Genomic DNA, 19,016 nt, shown 5'->3' on the forward strand with positions numbered 1-19,016 from the left:
GGTGTTCGGCTGAGTTCTTCATTTGATGTTCTAGGGTTTCAGGATTGTTGATTCTCTGTTTGGCTTAGTTTTTCGGATCTCTGTTGTGGAGGGACGGCGTGGTGTTTCTGCCTAGAGCGCCATTTTGCTGGAACTCTATGCAGTTAAAGTTTTTACAATCACAACCGTGTTAACAATCATTACTTACAGCTGACTCACATAATTCTATCAGCATCTTCTTCCTCCCTTTCTTTCCCAGACCTATCAGGTAAGAGGAATCTGTTTAGTGTCGATCCTCCCTTGTCCCCCTCATTTTGAGTGTAAGCACACCCACAAAAGCATGTAAACTAGCCATTTCATGCCTTTATTGTTGCCAGGTGGAAACCCCAGGTTCTGCTTGGTGCAACTCGTCTCAGCTAATAAACGAGAGACGAAGGTGGGAAAGTGGAAAGATATCTTTATTTCGTTGTGCAAGGGAAGGAACAGTCAGGGCTGCTGTCACCAAGACTGCTCGTCGAGTGTGAGGGGAATGGTTACTTTTAAGGGGTTTTACAAGTAGGAAATTCGTACAAGTTACATCAGCAGCATTCTTAGTCATACTGCGCAGGTGCAATTGGGTCTGCATATAACTTCATGCATTGCATGTTCAGAAAATGGCAGTTAAGCTCCACCTAGAGATGGAGAAGATACTATGTACGAGGTATTTAATGAGACAAAAGTTTATCCTGAATGTCAACATGACGCCTAAACTGGTTTCCACCAATTTCCTCTAGTTTTGGGCAGCAGTTAAGGAGAGGGGAACCAGGATTTTAAGTAAAGTTGTGGGGAGTGCCAAGCAAAGGAACCAGGATTTTAACATAAAGCTATGGGGAGTGCTAAGCAATCTGCTTGAGACAGTGGAATTTTTTGCAGCCTGGGAAGCACTGTCTTATTATCTTTGCCCATTTTAGAATGCCAGTGTTTACGTTGTCCATCCCTCTCAAACCAGTACTCTGTGGAGGCAAACATGTTCCTTGGTCTTGAAGAATCTTCTGTTCCAATTGGAACTTTGAGCATCTGAATCCATAAGCAAAGCCCAGTCTAGTCCAGAGCAAGCCGTCAAATTGGAGCAATGTATACCAGCTTGCGGTGTCAAACGTCTTTCTCTTCATTTGATAGGGTTCTGGTCAGCTCATCCATAGCCATCCAAGCTAGGACACGATAGGTAACAGCTGTAGCCTTGGGAGTTCATACACACCTCCTGGCACTTCAGACCAGCTGGACCCCCTTCTGTCTCTCTCTCATCCCCGCCCCCCCTAGGCTAGGTCCAAGGGCTCTACCCGTAAACTCAGGGGTCCACACAACTCCCTGCACTTCGGACCAGCCAGCCCTTCCTCTGTCTCTGTCATCTCTAGCCTCTGTGGGCTAGTTCAGCAGGTGCCAATGGAATATGTCCAAACTCAGCCCATCTCTTCATTGCTGCACTTTCCTCACTTTCACTCATGAGTGGACCCATGTGGTCACCACAAGCGAGCATGCCAAGCTGTCTATTCACTGGCTCCTTTTAACTTCCAGTCCTATAAGGAGGTTCCTTCTGATGGGCACTGACTTTTCCTGCTTCAGTGCACCCAAAGGCAAACCGCTTGCTGGAAATTCAAAAAGCAATTTAAAAAAAAAATTTTTTTTTTTTCCTGTAAGTCCTTCAAATGCAGTTTTTCTCCTCTCCCAGAAGTTCTGGGTGGATCTCCTTGTCTTTTCAAGTGCAAATTCTGGGTGGGGCTCAGGTTTTCAACTTAAGCCACCGCTCTATACACAGGCCTACTGGCTTGAAATGAAAAGCCTGTGTTTTTTCAGGCAAATCCTAGTTCCTGTTTTATCATATCCAATCAAATATTGGCTGAAGGTGGAGTTACATGTTCTCTGTAATCTATAATACCCATATTCATTTCTGTCATACATTTTGGTCTGTTTTACAATGCTAGGTAGGAGAAATATTCAATATCCATAGTATATTCAGATAAACACGTAACCTTTTTTAAAAAACATTCCGGTTTCATCTTCACCATCCTTTGACTATCTTCCCATTTGTATTCATATGGCCTTGGGCCTCTGGCTGGGTGGAACCAGTAGACCCTGGCCCCCTATCAAACATTCCACTTAATAGACTCGGCCCTTGCCCCCAGCCACTCCAGACGTGGCTTTTCTCCCCTCAGTTGCAGCATAACATCTCTTACTTTCTTTTAGCCATTATAGATAATAATAACTAAAGTAACTAACCACGAATCAAAAGCTTCACTTCCCAAGCCCCTTTGTTCTTTCTCTTCGTAAGTCTGGAGCTATTACAACAATCCCCGCTTCTGACACTAACTGTAAAAATGGCATGGTGGAAGTGTCTGACCTCATCTAACTTCACAAGGAGGAAGGAGAATCAGGATCAACAGCCCATGGTTGATTCCTATGAGGCAGAAGTCAGACATGCCTCCTCTCTCTGCCATCTTTACCAATTCTGACACCAGCCGTACCTCCCATGGCACTCTCTACTTCTCTGCTGAGTTTGATAATTCCTTGTAATGGCCACACAGAACTCACAGATGATATTCACAATTATGAGGTTTATTAGGGAAGTAATAGGTTACAATTCAGCTTCAGGAACACTCAGGATACAATTCTTCAGTCAGGACAGTCTCTTCTCAGCCTTGCCTGCAGGCACACTTCTCTCTGGTCCCTTGGCCTCTGCCCTGCTTGAGCAAGTGTTACAAAGCTCTTTTAGCTCCATGACAAGTGCCCCTAGATACCCCACTCTGCCAGTAAGCCCCAGCTGGAAGGCACTCGCCTCTAGCTCTGTGGGTCAGCAAACCTAGCTTCACCAAGTGCCCGGAGGCACCCTACTCCGCCAGCAAGCCTCCTGCCCTAAGGCACTCAAGTTTCTTGATCTGTGGGCCAGTCCACCTCCTGCTGGTCTCCTGGTTCTGCTGCTGCCATTTCTCTGCCGCTGCTTGTCACCGTCTTCAGTGTTACAGAGCTCTCTCTCTCGGTCTCCTGGTTCCAGGAGTTTCTCAGTGCAGGTATCCTGGGTCCAAAGGCTGTGCTCCACTCCTGGCTCTTCTTTCTTGGTGGTGATGAGATCCTCCTATAGGCAATAATTTGATAAAACGGAAACATTAGGTGAGAACAGCATTATTTATTTTATTATTTCTGGTGAAGTTTTTTTGTTTTGCTTTGCTTTTTTTTTTTTTTTTGGATGACAAAGAGAAGTAGGTAGGTAGAGTAGATGATCTACTCCCTTCCATTGGTCTTGATAAGTAGCTCATTTTCCACAAAAGAATGTTGAACTTATAAATATTTGTTTGTTCTTTTGATTAGCAACTTATTACCATTTGATGTTTCATCAAAAACTCTATTGAGACAAATGTTATTTATGGAACATTGTTTTGAGGATATGTAAAACCTATTTTGTTAGCTTCTAGGTTTATTCTGAATCAATCTCAATTTCAGAAATATATGTACTTCTGAGAGGATTAATCAAAGAAATCCTACCTTTTATGTCACTTTTGTTCTGATAGCAGCTGCTAGTGAAGCACTTCTTTCTCTGATCCTAACCACTCAAAGCTCACAAGTTGAAGGATGCAGTCCTCAGACTGCCAAACAGGCCTAAGACTTGAGTCACCAGTCACCTGCTGGCTACAAATTAGGATTTTTCCACTATTCTTTCAGGATTCCAGCCTCAAGCTCAGGGACCACCCCGCCCCAGGATCCTTTACTTCTGATCTAGTGGCTACAAATTCGGAGGTCCCCTCTACCTTCTCTGGATACCAGCCACAAGCTTGGGAGTCCTTAGGCCACCCTCAATTCTGACCTGCTGGCTCCAGCTACTCCCTTAGGTTTGATAATTTGCTGGAATGACTCACAAACTCATGGAATACATTATACTTACAATAACAGCTTTATTATAAAGGCTACAAAGCAGGATCAGCATAAAGAAGACAGGCACAGGGCAATGTCTGGGAGTGTTCCCAGTATGAAGCTTCCATGTCCCAAAGAGGGTGCATCACCCTCCTGAGAACAGCTATTTCTCGCCAACCAGGAAGCTAATGGAGAGTAGTGTCCAGAAGTTTTATTGGGGGTCTCATTATGTAATACAAACCCCAGCCTCTTCCCTCTGAGGTCATTTGATATCACGAGGTTATCATGAGGTGGGTTTCTCTGGCCTTTATAACTGAATAATATTCCGTTGTATGTATATACTACATTTTATTTATCCATTCATCTATTGAGGTGTAATCCATTCTGAAGGCTGTAGTCTTTGATCTTCCATCAGTAAGTGCTTCAAGTCCTCTTCACTTTCAGCAAGCAAGGTTGTATCATCTACATAACACAGGTTGTTAATGAGTCTTTCTCCAACCCAAACAAAAATCCTCACAACTGGACCAATAAGCAACATCATAATAAATGGAGAAAAGATTGAAGTTGTCAAGGATTTAAGTTTACTTGGATCCACAATCAATAACCATGGAAGCAGCAGTCAAGAAATCAAATGACGCATTGCATTGGGCAAATCTGCTGCACCAGAAGACCTCTTTAAAGTATCAAAAAGCAAAGATGTTACTTTTGGACTAAGGTGTGCCTGACCTAAGCCATGGTGTTTTCAGTTGCCTCATATGCATGTGAAGGCTGGGCAGTGTATAAGGAAGACTGAAGAAGAATTGATGCCTTTGAATTAAGGCCTTGGTGAAGAACATTGAATATACCATGGACTGCCAAAAAGAACAAACAAATCTGTTTTGGAGGAAGTACAGCTAGAATGCTCCTTAGGAGCAAGGATGGCGAGACTGCATCTCACATACTTTGGGCATGTTATCAGGAGGGACCAGTCCCTGGAGAAGGACATCATGCTTGGTAATTAGAGGTTCAGCGAAAAAGAGGAAGACCCTCAATGAAATGGATTGAGACAGTGACTGCAGGAATGAGCTCAAGCATAACAGTGATCATGAGGATGTCGCAGGACTGGGCAATGTTTTGTTTTGTTGTACATAGGGTCGCTATGAGTTGGAACCTACTTGACAGTATCTAACAACAACAACATTCATCTGCTGATGGATACTTGAGTTGTTTCCACTTTATAAGTATTATAAATAATGCTGCAATGAACATACATCAGTGTACATGTGTCTTCGTTTGGGTATGTACCTAGGAGTGGAATTAATGGGCTATATGATAATTCTTTTTTTGTGTGTGATTTTAAGTGAAAATTTACAGAGCAAATTAGTTTCTCATTAAAAAATTTATACACATTGTTTCACAGCATTGACTGCAATCCTGCATTGTGTCAGCACTCTCCCCCTTTCCCTTTCTACCCCAGGTTCACCATGTCCATTCGTTTAGTTTTCCTCTCGCCTCCTGCCTTCTTATCTTTGTTCCTGGGCAGGTGTTGCCCATTTGATCTCCTCTAGTTGATTGATCTAAGAAGCACATTTCTCACATGTGTTATTGTTTGTCTTATACGCCTGCCTAATCTTTGGCTGAAAGGTAAACTTCGGGAGTGGCTTCAAGTCTGAGTTAGAAGGGTATCCAGGGGCCATAGTCTCGGGAGTTCTTCCAGTTTCTCTCAGTCTGGTCTTTTTTGTGAGTTTGATCACTTGTTCTACATTTTTCCCCTGCTCTGTCCAGGACCCTCTGTTGTAATCCCAGTCAGGAGTGGTCGGTGGTGGTAGCTGGGCACCATCTAGTTCTTCTGGTTGATTATTCTATATTTAACTTTTTGAAGAACTGCCAAACTGTTTTCCACAGCAGCTGCACCATTTTACATTCCCATAAGCAATATAAAAGTGTTCCAGTTTCTCCACATCCTCACCCATATTTGTTATTTTCCATTTTTTTTGGATAATAGCCGTCCTACTTACTTTTGTAATATTTTTGGAAACCGACTGCCATATCTTTCTCCCCCAAAGTGGCTAGTGAGTTTGAACCACCGACTTGTCAGTTAGCAGCTGAGCGCTTTAACCACTGCACCACCAGAGCTTCTAAATAGCCATCTTAGTGAGTTTGAGGAGCCCTGGTGGTGCAGTGCTTAAGAGCTATGGCTGCTAACCAAAAAGTTGGCAGTTCGAATCCACCAGCCACTGCTTGGAAACCTTATGGGGCAGCTCTGCTCTGTCCTGTAGGGTCGCTATTGAGTTGGAATCGACTCAACAGCAATGGGTTTTGTTTTTGGAGTGGCTTTGAAATGTTATCTCATGGTTTCGATTTGCATTTCTGTAATCATTAATGATGTTTTAGTGTCTTTCTGTGCTTGTTAGCCATTGTATATCATCTTTGGATAAATGTGGTTCCACAGGGTACTGGAACCAGATGCTGAGGTCTTCAGTGAGGAGCAGAGTGTCCAAGAGACTCATAGACGAGTGCAGTGAGGAGGAGAGAATGTGACATGAACCACACAAGAATAGAGGCAGAGGGATAAGGCCTGGAGACAACACAGGAGCAGAAAGAGGACATGAAAAGCTTGCTGCTATTGTGAGAGGACTCTTTTCCTTGAGTGACCTGCTTGTTTGAATATGCGTTTTCTACTTGAGAAACACTTTTCTTTATTTTTGTCTTTTCAAAGGACGTTGGAGAGAAAGTCAACTTTGAAAACCAATTCTGTTACTGTCAATCCAAAAAATACCATTATTATCTCATCTTAAAGGACACATCAATATAGAAATAAAAGACTGGGTACCTACAGTAATATGTGCAATAATGTTTATTTAAAAATATAAGCATTGCAAAGTACACATTCTTTTCCAATACACATGAAACATTCTCCAGAATAGACCACATCTTAGGCCACAGAACAATCCTCGGCAAGATCCAAAATGTTGAGATAATACAAAGTATCTTCTCTGATAACAATGCCGTCAAGGTAGAAATTAACAACAGGAAAAGCAAGGAAAAAAATCAATTTTCGGAAACTGAATAACAGCTTGCTTACAAACCACTGGGTAATAGAAGAAATCAGAGATGGAATAAAAAAATCCTGGAATCAAATGAGAATGAAAACACATCATACCAAAACCTGTGGGACACAGCAAAGGCAGTCCTCAGAGGACAATTTATAGCAGTAGATGCACACATCAATAAAGAAGAAAGGGACAAAATCAAAACACTAACTACAGAACTCGAACAAACAGAAATAGAACAGTAAAAAAAAGCCCACAGCCACCAGAAGAAAGGAAATAATAAAGATATCAGAGCAGAAATAAATGAAATAGAGAATAGAAAAACAATAGAAAGAATACCAAAACCAATAGTTGGTTCTTTGAAAGGATCAACAAAATAGACAAACCACTGGCCAGACTGACAAAAGAAAAACAGGAGAGGATGCAAATAACCCAAATAAGAAATGAAATGGGGGCTATTACAACAGACCCAACTGAAATAAAAAGGATCATAACAGAGTAATATGAAAAACTATACTCCAACAAATTTGAAAACCTAGAAGAAATGGATAAATTTCTATAAACACACTACCTACCCAGACTAACACAAAGTGATGTTGAAAATCTAAACAGACCCGTTGCAAGAGAAGAGATTGAAAAGGTAAGTAAAAAAAACTCCCGACCAAAAAAGGCCCTGGCCCAGATGGCTTCACTGGAGAATTCGACCAAATGTTCAGAGAAGAGCTTATACCAGTACTACTCAAACTATTTCAGAATACAGAAAAGGAAGCACTTCCGAATTCGTTCTGTGAAACCAGCATAACCCTGATACCAAAACCAGGCAAAGACACCACAAAAAAGGAAATTACAGACCAATATCTCTCATGAAGATAGATGCAAACATTCTCAACAAAATTCTAGCCAATAGAATTCAGCATCATATCAAAAAAATAATACACTACAACCAAGTAGGAATCATACCAGATATGCAAGGATGGTTCAACATTAGAAAATCAATCAGCGTAATCCAACACATAAATAAAAGGAAAGAAAAGAATCACATGATCATCTCAGTCGAAGCAGAAAGGCATTCAACAAAGTCCAACACCCATTCCTGATAAAAACTCTCAATAAAATAGGTATAGCAGGGAAATTTCTCAGCATAATAGAGGGCATCTATGCAAAACCAGTGGTCAACATCATTCTTAATGGAGAGAGGCTGAAAACATTCCCCTTGAGAACAGGAACAAGACAAGGATGCCCTTTATCACCACTCCTATTTAACATTGTGCTGGAAGTCCTAGCTAGAGCAATAAGGCAAGAAAAGAAATAAAGGGCATCCAAATTGGTAATGAAGAAGTTAAACTGTCCCCGTTTGTGGATGATATGATACCATACATAGAAAACCCTAAACACTCCACAAGAAAACTACTGGAACTAATAGATTCAGCAGAGTAGCAGGATACAAGATAAACATTCAAAAATCAGTTGGATTCTTATATACCAATAAAAAGAATGATGAAAAGGAAATCAGGAAAACAATACCATTTATAATAGCCCCTAAAAAAATAAAATACTTAGGAATAAATCTAACCAGGGATGTAAAAGACCTACAGAAAGAAAACTACAAAACACTACCGCAAGAAACCCAAAGGGATCTACATAAATGGAAAAATATACCATCTCATGGATAGGTAGACTTAACATTAGAAAATGACAATTCTACCCAAAGCAGTTTACAAATACAATGCAATCCCAATCCAGATACCAACAACATTCTTTAAAGAGATAGAAAAACTAATCATTAACTTTATATGGAAAGGGAAGAAGCCCCTGGTAAGTAAAGCACTATTGAAGAAGAAGAATAAAGTAGGAGGACTCACACTACCTGACCTCAAAACCTACTATACAGCTACGGTAGTCAAAACAGCCTGGTACTGGTACAACGACAGATACATTGACCAGTGGAACAGAGTTGAGAACCCAGATGTAAATCCATCCACCTATGATCACCTGATCTTCGACAAGGGCCCAAAGTCCATCAAATTGGAAACAGACAATCTTTTTAACAAATGGTGCTGGCAAAACTGGATGTCCATTTTCAAAAAAAAGAAACAGGACCCATACCTCACACCATATACAAAAACTAAGTCAAAGTGGATCAAAGACCTAAATATAGATCCAAAAACTATGAAGTTCGTAGAATAAAAATAGGATCAACACTAGAGGCCCTAATATATGGCATTAACAGGATACAGACCATAACCAACAGCACACAAACTCCAGAAGATAGGCTAGATAACTGGCATCTTCTAAAAATTAAACACTGATGCTCATCAAAAGACTTCACCAAGAGTAAAAAGAGAACCTACAGACTGGGAAAAAAATTTTTGGACATTACAAGTCAGACAAAGGTCTAATCTTAAAATCTACAAGAAAATCCAGCACCTCTACTGCAAAAAGACAAATAATCCAATTAAAAGATGGGCAAAGGTAATGAACAGCCAGTTCACCAAAGAAGACATTAAAGTGGCTAAGAGACACATGAGGAAATGCTTGCAATCAGTAGCGATTAGAGAAATGCAAATCAAAACCGCAATGAGATACCATCTCACCCCAGCATTACTGGCACGAATCAAAAACACTGGAAATAACAGATGTTGGAGAGGCTGCGGGGAGATCAGAACTCTTATGCACTGCTGGTGGGAATCCAAAATGATACAACCATTTTGGAAAATGATAAGGTGCTTCCTTAGAAAGCTAGTGATAGAAATACTATACGATCCAGCAATCCTATTCCTAGGAATATATCCTAGAGAAATAAGAGCTGTCACATGAATAGACTATGCACAGCCATGTTCATTGCAGCATTGTTCACAATAGCAAAAAGATGGAAACAACCTAGATGCCTATCAACAGATGAATGGATAAACAAACTATGGAACGTACACACTGTGGGATATTACGCAACAATAAAGAAGAATGATGAATCTGTGAAGCATCTCATAACATGGATGAAACTGGAGGACATTATGCTGAGTGAAATAAGTGAATCACAAAAGACAAATATTGTATGAGACCTGTACTGTAAAAACTCATGAAAAACTTTACACACAAAAAGAAACAATCTTTGTTGGTTATAAGGGATGGGAGGGGTAGAGTGGGGAACTAGACAATAGATAAGTGGTAACTTTGGTGAAGGGTAAGACAGTACAGAATACTGGGGAAGCCAGCACAACTTGTACAAGGAAAGGTCATGGAAGCTCCATAGATACATCCAAACTCCCTGAGGGACTGAATTGCTGGGCAGAGGGCTATGGGGACCATGATCCTGGGGAACATCTTGCTCAATTGTCATGACAGTTTATAAAGATAATGTTCTACATTCTACCTTGGTGAGTAGCATCTGGGGTCTTAAAAGCTTGTGAGCAGCCATCTAAGATACTCCACTGGTCTCGGTCTCGCCCATTTGGGAGCAAGGGAGAATGAAGAAAACAAGATACAAGGAAAAGATTAGTCCAGAGGACTAATGGACCACAACTACCACGGCCTCCACTAGACTGAGTCCGGTACAACTACATGGTGCCTGGCTCCGACCACTGACTGCTGTAACAGGGATCACAACAGAGGGTCCCAGACAGTGCTGGAGAAAAATGTAGAACAAAATTCTAACTGATAAAAAAAGACCAGACTTACTGGCCTGACAAACTGGAGAAACCCCGAGAGTATGGCCCCCGGACACCCTTTTAGCTCAGTAATGAACTCACTCCCAGTGTTCACCATTCAGCCAAAGATTAGACAGCCCCATAAAACTAGACTAATGAGGCACAGCGGTCCAGGGACAAGGACTAGAAGGCAGGAGGGGACAGGAAAGCTGGTAATAGGGAACCCACGTTTGAAAATGGACAGTGTTGACATGTCTGGGGTTGTTAACCATTGTTATAAAACTATATGTGTACTAACTGTTTAATGAGAAACTGTTCTGTAAACCTTCATCTAAAGTCCAATTAAAAAACATATAGATATATAAGCCTGGAGTTGAACTGTCTTTCATGCATATTTTGTGTGTCTTAGTTGATCAATGTCTCCCATAGTAATAACCAAATATAAAAATATGTCCTCGGGAAATATAAATTAATTTACATACTGCTTAGCCCATATTTCTTGAATTGTTATTTTGTATTTAAATCTTATGACTGACAACCTTGAGTTTAAATGGTAGTTTTGGGTATAATAGGGAAAAAAGATTTCTCTTAAAAATTTTAATAAGAATTTAAACACAGCAAATCCAGTTTTTTATTCTGTATTTTCCTGGTTTTAAAGGTATGTATACCTAAAGTGGAAAAAGCTGTTTGAATACAGCTTTCTTCCCATTGACTGTTGTGCATGAACCTAGAAGATCCGTCTTGTAAATACCGATTCAGATTTCAGATACATCTCTAATAGGTTCTAGCTTATCACTACTTCTGTTTCTTCTTCTTGCATGTGCACCATCAAAATACGTGAACAGATTTTGAAACCTTTGATAGTGCATCATTTTGTTGAGGTCCCCAGGTGGCACAAATGGCTAAGTGCTCGACTACTAGCTGAAAGGTTGGTGGTTGAAACCCACCCAGAGGTGCCTCAGAAGATAGGCCTAGGAAAAAAAGAGATTCTTGCTGGTGATTCATAAAGGAATTAGAATGAAGAGGAAAAGAAGATATTTTATTTATTTACTTATGATGTATAAAAATTAAGTATTATACAATTTAAGTGTTCTTTTTCCAGCTAAACCTAGCACATCCAGCACAACTTATCAGTGCCAGTTTGACTTGCTAGGCATTTGGTTTGGGCTGAGAGGCCACAAAAATAGATAAAGCAAAATCTTTACCCTTAGTGAGCTTATTGGCTAGTAAGAAGAGATTAGGACTCAAATAAAGCTAATATAAGGGAGCGTGTTCTAAGTTCTTCAGTTGTTCTTATTTAAAAAGTGAATACAAAAGAGCAACAGAGAAAGGAGGTATCAATTTGCTCGATGTTCGTAAAACTAAAATATTTGAAAATGGTCATTATGAATTTTTTATTTTTCAGTTGCCCTCGAGTCAGTTCTGACTTATGGTGACCTCGTGTGTGATCCATAGAATTTTTAATGGCTGATTTTTCAGAAGTAGATCAACAGACCTTTCTTCTGAGGCACCTCTGGGTGAACTCAAACCTCCAGCCTTTTGGTTAGCAGCTGAGTGTGTTAACCATTTGCATTACCCAGGGACCTCCATTATGAATTAGAAAGTGAAAAAACAAACAAAAAACTTGTGAAGATATAAAGAAGTCTAAAAAATCACAGAAACTAATAACTAATATACTTGTGGCTAGCAGAAATTCCTGAGATGCCTGGAAAAAAGAAAAGACAGTCACTCTCTGCCCATAGTGTTTTTGTTTGCAGGAAAAACCTGACTTGAAGTCAACGTTTTTCTGAATCTTTACTTACTTGAGGTTTGTTTGTTTAATGTGCTAACAATAATAAAAAATGCTTTCTCTTTTTCTAGGAGAGCATATAGATTACTGTGGATATGCTGTTCTTCCTATGGCTGTAGAACAAGATATGCTAATAGCCGTGGAACCTGTGAAAACACAGACTATCCGACTGATCAATACAAACCCCTTGTACCCGTGAGTATTTAGGATCGCTACTATAAGGAGGAGCCCTGGTGGCACAACAGTTTAGCTCTCAGCTGTTAGCTGAAAGATTGGCAGTTTGAACCCCTCCAGTGGCTCTGCAGGAGAAAGACCTGGCGATCTGCTCCCGTAAAGGTTATGGCCTAGAAAATGCTATGGGGCAGTTCTGCTCTGTCACAGGTGGTCTCTATGAGTCAAAATCAACTCGATGGCACCTAACAACACCACCTATATGTATATTTGTGTTTTGTGTGTGTTTGGTGTTATGTTTGTACCCAAATGAACTCTTTAGGAGACATTTATTTATATTATTTAATTAACTGGAAATTTATACCTGATTTTGAAAAGAATCTAAGGTAATTATTTAATGTTTGTTTACACATGGGGTTGTCATGAGTTCGAATTGATTCGACAGCAACTTTTTTGTTGTTGTTTATTTATTTATTCAAGAAAGATGAACAAAGATGAAAATAACTCTGTCCTTGCCTACAAGGTATTTAGCATCTATTGAGGTAACTATCTCCAGGAAATTCAGGTCAGGTGCTTTTCCTATGTTGCTAGACACTCTGTAATTCTCTTTCACAGCATCTTACCTTGCTGTTTTATCGTTATCTGGTTATTTTATCTGAATGCTATAGTGTATTGTAAACTCTGTGACTTTGGTACTGTTGCCTGTCTTCTTCAATGCTCTAGCCTCAGTGTTGAGCATATAGTCTGGTACATTATTGATGTAAGTTTCTGGTACATATGCTTTATCAAGTTAAGGAAGTTTTTTTTTTTTTAATAGTTTGCTAAGATTAAAAATATTCATAATGGGTATTGAATTTTATTAAATGTCTTTTTAATATCGAAGATTAGGTTTTTTTAAAAAATGGTGACTTACTTTGATGAATTTTCTAATGTTTAACCATCTTTGCATTCCAGGAAATCTTACTTTCTTATAATATATTATGATGGATTTGATTAAAAAAAGATTTTGGTATAAAGTTGGCATATTTTTATATTTTTGGCTCATAGTTTATTGGATAGTTTGCCTGCAGTACTGTTCATTCTTTCAGCAAAAATTTTATGAGTGCCTTTAATCAGGCACTATATCAGGTTGTGCAAGATACAGATTTGCCCTGCTATCCAAAAGTAGAGCGTTCCCCTGAAACCTTTTGTAAGCTGAAATGACGACGTAAAGTGAAGAAGCAATTACCATTAATTTATATGGGAAAATTCTTTTGTGAGTGTTCTCAGACCCAAAAAATAACCTACCAAATCATCTTAGGCTTTTCTGATACCTTAGGACACATCTTTCTAAAGGATGCACAAAATAAATTGAGATGAAGCACAGATGCTCACAGACACAGTTCAAAGCTATGGCGGCTTGATGCTGAGATGCCGAGTGTAGTTCCGGGGAAGGAGCTTGGCAAGGACACTCTCACTGCTCGGGGTGGGCACTGCCTCTTTAATGGCTCGCTGCAAAACAAATGCAGAATGCTGTTTCCACTTTTTACCCTTTTTCATAAAAGCAAAAATCCTCTTTGGATTTCTTTCCTTTAGCAAAAACAGGTACTAACGTAGGTCTTTTGTAAAAGCAAAGTGGCATAAAGCGAAGTTTCAAAAAGTAAAGGACACCTCTATAGAAGTTCCTTACTTTTATGTCAAACTTATTGTATAAATTATTATTTTTTCTGTTCATTTTGCATGGTTGAGAATATATCTTATGTACCTTTTGTACTCTTTAAAGAAAACTTTACATTGCCTTGAGCACATTTTTCTGTCATTGTAAACATTTAAAAATGGTTGCATGATACTTTGTCATACTGATTTACTCAGATTCACTTAACCATTGCCACAGTGATGAATATGGTCTCAGTTTCATTTACCACAAAAGCAGAACCTGAGACAGATTGAAATGAGACAGATTGAAATGATCCCAGGAAGAAGTACAGAGGAAACATGCAGAATGAGTTGGGGAAGCAGAAGTGAATTACCAAGATCCCTTCTGTCGGCAAGGGGCTTATTTCCACCAGGCCCCCTAGGAGTGTGCAGCATTCCTCCCAGAATTGTCCACATCATGGGTAGTATTCCTTTGCGTGGATATACCACAACTGTTTTTATTTATTCACTTGTTGATGGACATTTGGGTTATTTCCAGTTTTTGACTGTTACAAAAATGCTGCTGTGAATATTCGTATATATACATATCCATGTGTGGGCATATGTTTCATTTCTCTTGGGTAAATACTTATAAGTGGAATTTCTGGGTCATATGGTGCATGTATGTTTACCTTTCTAAGATACTGCCTGTTTTCCAAAGTGGTTGTACCATTTTACATTCCCACCAGCAGTGTGGAGCCCTGGTGTTGTAGTGGTTAAGAGCTTGGGGGCTAACCAAAGGTTGACAGTTCAAATCTACCAGCTGCTCCTTGGAAACCCTATGGGGCAGTTCTGCTCTGTCCTATAGGATCGCTATGAGTCGGAATTGCCTTGATGGCGCTTAATGAGAACAACAGCCAGCAGTGTATGAGAATTCCAGTGGCACCACATCTTTGCTAATTTTAGTCATTCTCATAAATGTGAGTAGTATCCCATTGTGGTTGTTTTCATTTGTCCAACATCTTTTCATGTACTTATTTGCCATCGTTATATCTTCTATGTTGAAAGGTCTATTCAAATCTTTTTAGCATTTTAAAATCGGATTGTTTGTCTTCTATTATTAGGCTGGAATAGTTCCTTGTATAGTCTAGATGTAAATCAGATGTATGTTTTGCAAATATTTTTTTCCAGTCTGAGGTTTACTTTTCATTTTCTTTACAGTGTCTTTTGAAGAGGAAAATTTTTTAATTTTGATGAAGTATGGTTTATTGATTTTTTCTTTAATTGTGCTTTTTGTATTGTATTTAAGAGAAATCTTGACCAAACCCATAGTCACTAAATTTTCTTGTATATTTTCTTCTACAAGTTTTAATTCTTACATTTAGGTGTGTGATCCATTTTTGAGTTAATTTTTGTATATGATATGCGGTAATGGTTGAGATTTATTTTTTTTGCACATGGCTGCCCAGTGTTCTACACCATTTGCTGGAAAGATTATCTTTTCCCACTGAATTGTCTTGGCATCCTTGTTGAAAGTAAATTGACAAAATATTTGTGGACTTTCTGGATACTACTGTGTTCCATTGATCTATTTATCTAACTTTACACCAATATCACACTATCTTGCTAGCTTTATAGTAAGTCTTGAAATCAGATCTAATTTTGTTCATCTTTTTCAAAGTTGTTTTGGCTATTCTAAGTCCTTTGCATTTCTATGTAAATTTTAGAATCATCTGGTCAATTTCTATGAAAAAGCATGCTGGGATTTGAATTTGGATTACATTAAATGTATAGATCAATTTTGGTAGAATTTACATCTTAACAGTAGTGGATCTTCCAATCCATGAACATAGTATATCTCTTCATTTATTTAACCCATAATCATAACCCATTGCTGTAGTTGATTCCGACTCATAGCAACACTATAAGACAGAGTAGAACTGCCCCATAGGGGTTTCAAGGAGCGGCTGGTGGATTCCAACTGCTGACCTTTTGGTTAGCAGCTGAGCTCTTAACCACTGTGCCACCAGGCCTCCTTCATTTATTTAGGTCCTATTAAATTTCTCTTAGTAACAGTGTGGTTTGTAGTTTTCACAGAACATGTCTTGCACATCTTTATGTCAAATTTACCCCTAAGTATTTCATACCTTTTGGTGCTATTGTTATTGTAATGGCCTAGCCCCCTGTATGACACACAGAAGGAACAGTGTTGGAAGGATAAGGGAATGAATGAGTAAATATGTAAGTGGAAACTATCAATGTAGTAAGTTATATTTGCTCATTTTTGGGTCTTTTTTCTCAGCATTCTGCCATATGGGAGCAGGTGTGGAGAAATGTAATGCAGGATTGAGGGTTGGTGGGAAAATGAGTGCCTAATTTTAATCCCCAGGAAAAAGCTGGGTAGAGAGGCAAGACAGGGGTTTCAGAAAGAGCAAACATGAAAAACTAATCAAAGAGCAGTTTTTTTTCTGTGACAGACTTAAGCTATGCCTCTACTTCTGTTGGAGCTGGCACTTACTAGCTTTTTCCTTCATATTTCTCATCAAGCTTCATATTTCTCATCTGTGCAAATTTTCTCCTCTGCTTTTTCTAATATACCACTCCCTTCCCTTCCTAGTTTTCTTTCCCTTGTGGTAACTTTCAAGATCTCTGCTTAGCTTGGAATAAAACCCCGGTGGTTTTGCTAACATAGTGTCTTAGTTTTCTAGTGCTGCTATAACAGAAATACTAGTGGATGGCTTTAACAAAGAGAAATTTATTTTCTCACAGTTTAGTAGGCTAGAAGTCCAAATTCAGGATGTTAGCTCCAGGGGAAAGCTTTCTTTCTCTGTTGACTCTGGAGGAAGGTCTTTCTCATCAATTTTCCCCTGGACTAGGAGCTTCTCCACGCAGGAGCCCCAGGTCCAAAGGATGTGCTCTGCTCCCGGCACTGCTTTCTTGGTGGTATGAGGTCCCCCTGTCTCTCTGTTCGCTTCTCTCTTTTATACCTCAAAAGAGATTAGCTCAAGACACAATCCAATCTTGTAGATTGAGTCCTGCCTCATTAACATAACTGCTGCCTATCTCACCTCATTAACATCATAGAGGTAGGGTTTGCAACACATAGGAAAATCACATCAGATGACAAAATGGTGGACAATAACATAATACTGGGTATCAGGGCCTAGCCAAACTGATACACATAGCTATATCTGCTTTCCAAATCCTGTGACTCCTTGTTGATTATGAGTGCCGTATTTTAACTTTTGTGGGTGATGGTAAAGCGCTTGTGGGCTGGAGTCAGGTTGTGTGTGTCCCTGGAAAGTTGCTAAACCTCCAAGCCTGCAGGAAGGCCATCCCCTGTCCACACAGTGCTAATTACAGAAATGATACGTTCTTGGCCTCGTATCACACCCTGTGTTACACACCACTGCATGACAGTACTATCTGTTAGTGTTCATATTATCTCTGCTAGATTACAAACACTTAAAAGACGAGCTCCGTGCCTTTTACCTTTGTTTTCCCCTGAACCTTGCACACTTAGGTGGTCATTAAATATTTGTTGATCAAGACAGTGTATCCATGTTATTAAATTAAGCTGATGCATAAAAAGCACCTACTACAGTGACTGGCACAGAGTAGGTGCTCAATATGTTGTATGGAGAACACTCAGATAATTGGGGAATATTGCTTCATTTCTGCCCTTATTTAATTGACCCTCCCATCTCAAGATTGCAAGTATTCTGTCCTCTGGCTGATTTAGGAGCCTGTCTGCCTGTGTGTCTATCATCTGTTTTTCATTTTGAAGTATTTTTTGACTTATAAGGAAGTCACAAAAAGTAGTACCAAAAATTCCTACCTACCCTTCTGCTAGATTCTTTAAATTTTAACATCTTACATCTTGACCATAGAACAATGATCAAAATCAGGAAAATGATCTTGCTGTAATACTATTGTCTAATTTGGAGACCTATTCAAATATTGCCAGTTTTCCCCTTAATATAGGTTTTCTAGTCCAGAATTTAATCCAGGTTGCATTTAGTTGTCATGTCTCCTTTAATCTGGGAAAGCTCTTTGGGATTTGTCTTTCATTACCTCGGCAGTTTTAAAGAGTTATTGGTAGGTCGTTTTGTAGAATATCCTTCAATTTGTGTTTACCCAGTGTTTAATCCTCATTAGACTCAGGTTATGCACTTCTGACGAGAATACCACAGAAGTGCTGTGTCCCTACTGCATCATATCAGGAGGCATGTGATAGCCCTGTACTGGTTATGTTACCTTTGGCCATTTGGTTAAGGTGGTATCTGCCAGATTTCTCCACCATAAAGTTGCGATTTTTCCCCTTTGCAATTAATAAGTATCCTGTGGGGAAACACTTTGAGTCTATGCAAATATCTTGTTTTTCATCAGACTTTTACCCACTAATTGATGATTCTTTCCTGAGCTGTTTTCTATTTCCATCATTCCTTCTACGTCTATTAGTTGGCCTTCTGCCATGTGGAAGAGCTTTCCCTTTTCCTTCATTTAGTTTTTTATTCGTTTTTATCATTTTATACTCATGGAATTTTATTCTATTCAATAGGTATATTCCATTGGAATTATTATTCATTTCATTTGTTCCTTTTTCCCCTTAACCTGTGCAGATGGTAAAATTGGATGAGTGGCAGAGAAGAGAGTGTGGAGAAAGATGGCTTTCAGTTCTCCTCTTACAGTTAGGGGTATGCCAGACAGCAGGCCCAGAGGATTAGCATGCATGTGGTGTATACCAGCTTACTGAGGACCAATGAGAAAAAATGGTGGTAGATTATGTTAAAATATATTGGTTCCTCTTTGTTTCAGGACATAAAAAGGGTCAGTTGGTGGTGGTTTAGCCATTAAGGTCACTACAACTTCCTCTCTTACCATTTAGCAGGGGGAGATGTTAGT

The 19,016-nt window shown here is 39.4% G+C and overlaps 1 protein-coding gene across 5 annotated transcripts in view; it reads left to right on the forward strand.

Moving 5' to 3' along the window:
- GALK2 (galactokinase 2) overlaps positions 1 to 19,016 on the forward strand; it is a 242,603-nt gene that overhangs the window by 89,754 nt on the left and 133,833 nt on the right. For all 5 annotated transcript variants that reach the window (XM_023740659.1, XM_004386303.2, XM_023740662.1 and 2 more), the window contains one exon: positions 12,398 to 12,521. In XM_023740659.1, the coding sequence (XP_023596427.1) occupies positions 12,398 to 12,521 (124 nt within the window). The remainder of the gene's footprint in view (positions 1 to 12,397; positions 12,522 to 19,016) is intronic.

The sequence above is a fragment of the Trichechus manatus genome, unplaced genomic scaffold, assembly GCF_000243295.1.
Source record: "Trichechus manatus latirostris isolate Lorelei unplaced genomic scaffold, TriManLat1.0 scaffold00161, whole genome shotgun sequence".
In the NCBI taxonomy this organism is placed as follows: domain Eukaryota; kingdom Metazoa; phylum Chordata; class Mammalia; order Sirenia; family Trichechidae; genus Trichechus; species Trichechus manatus.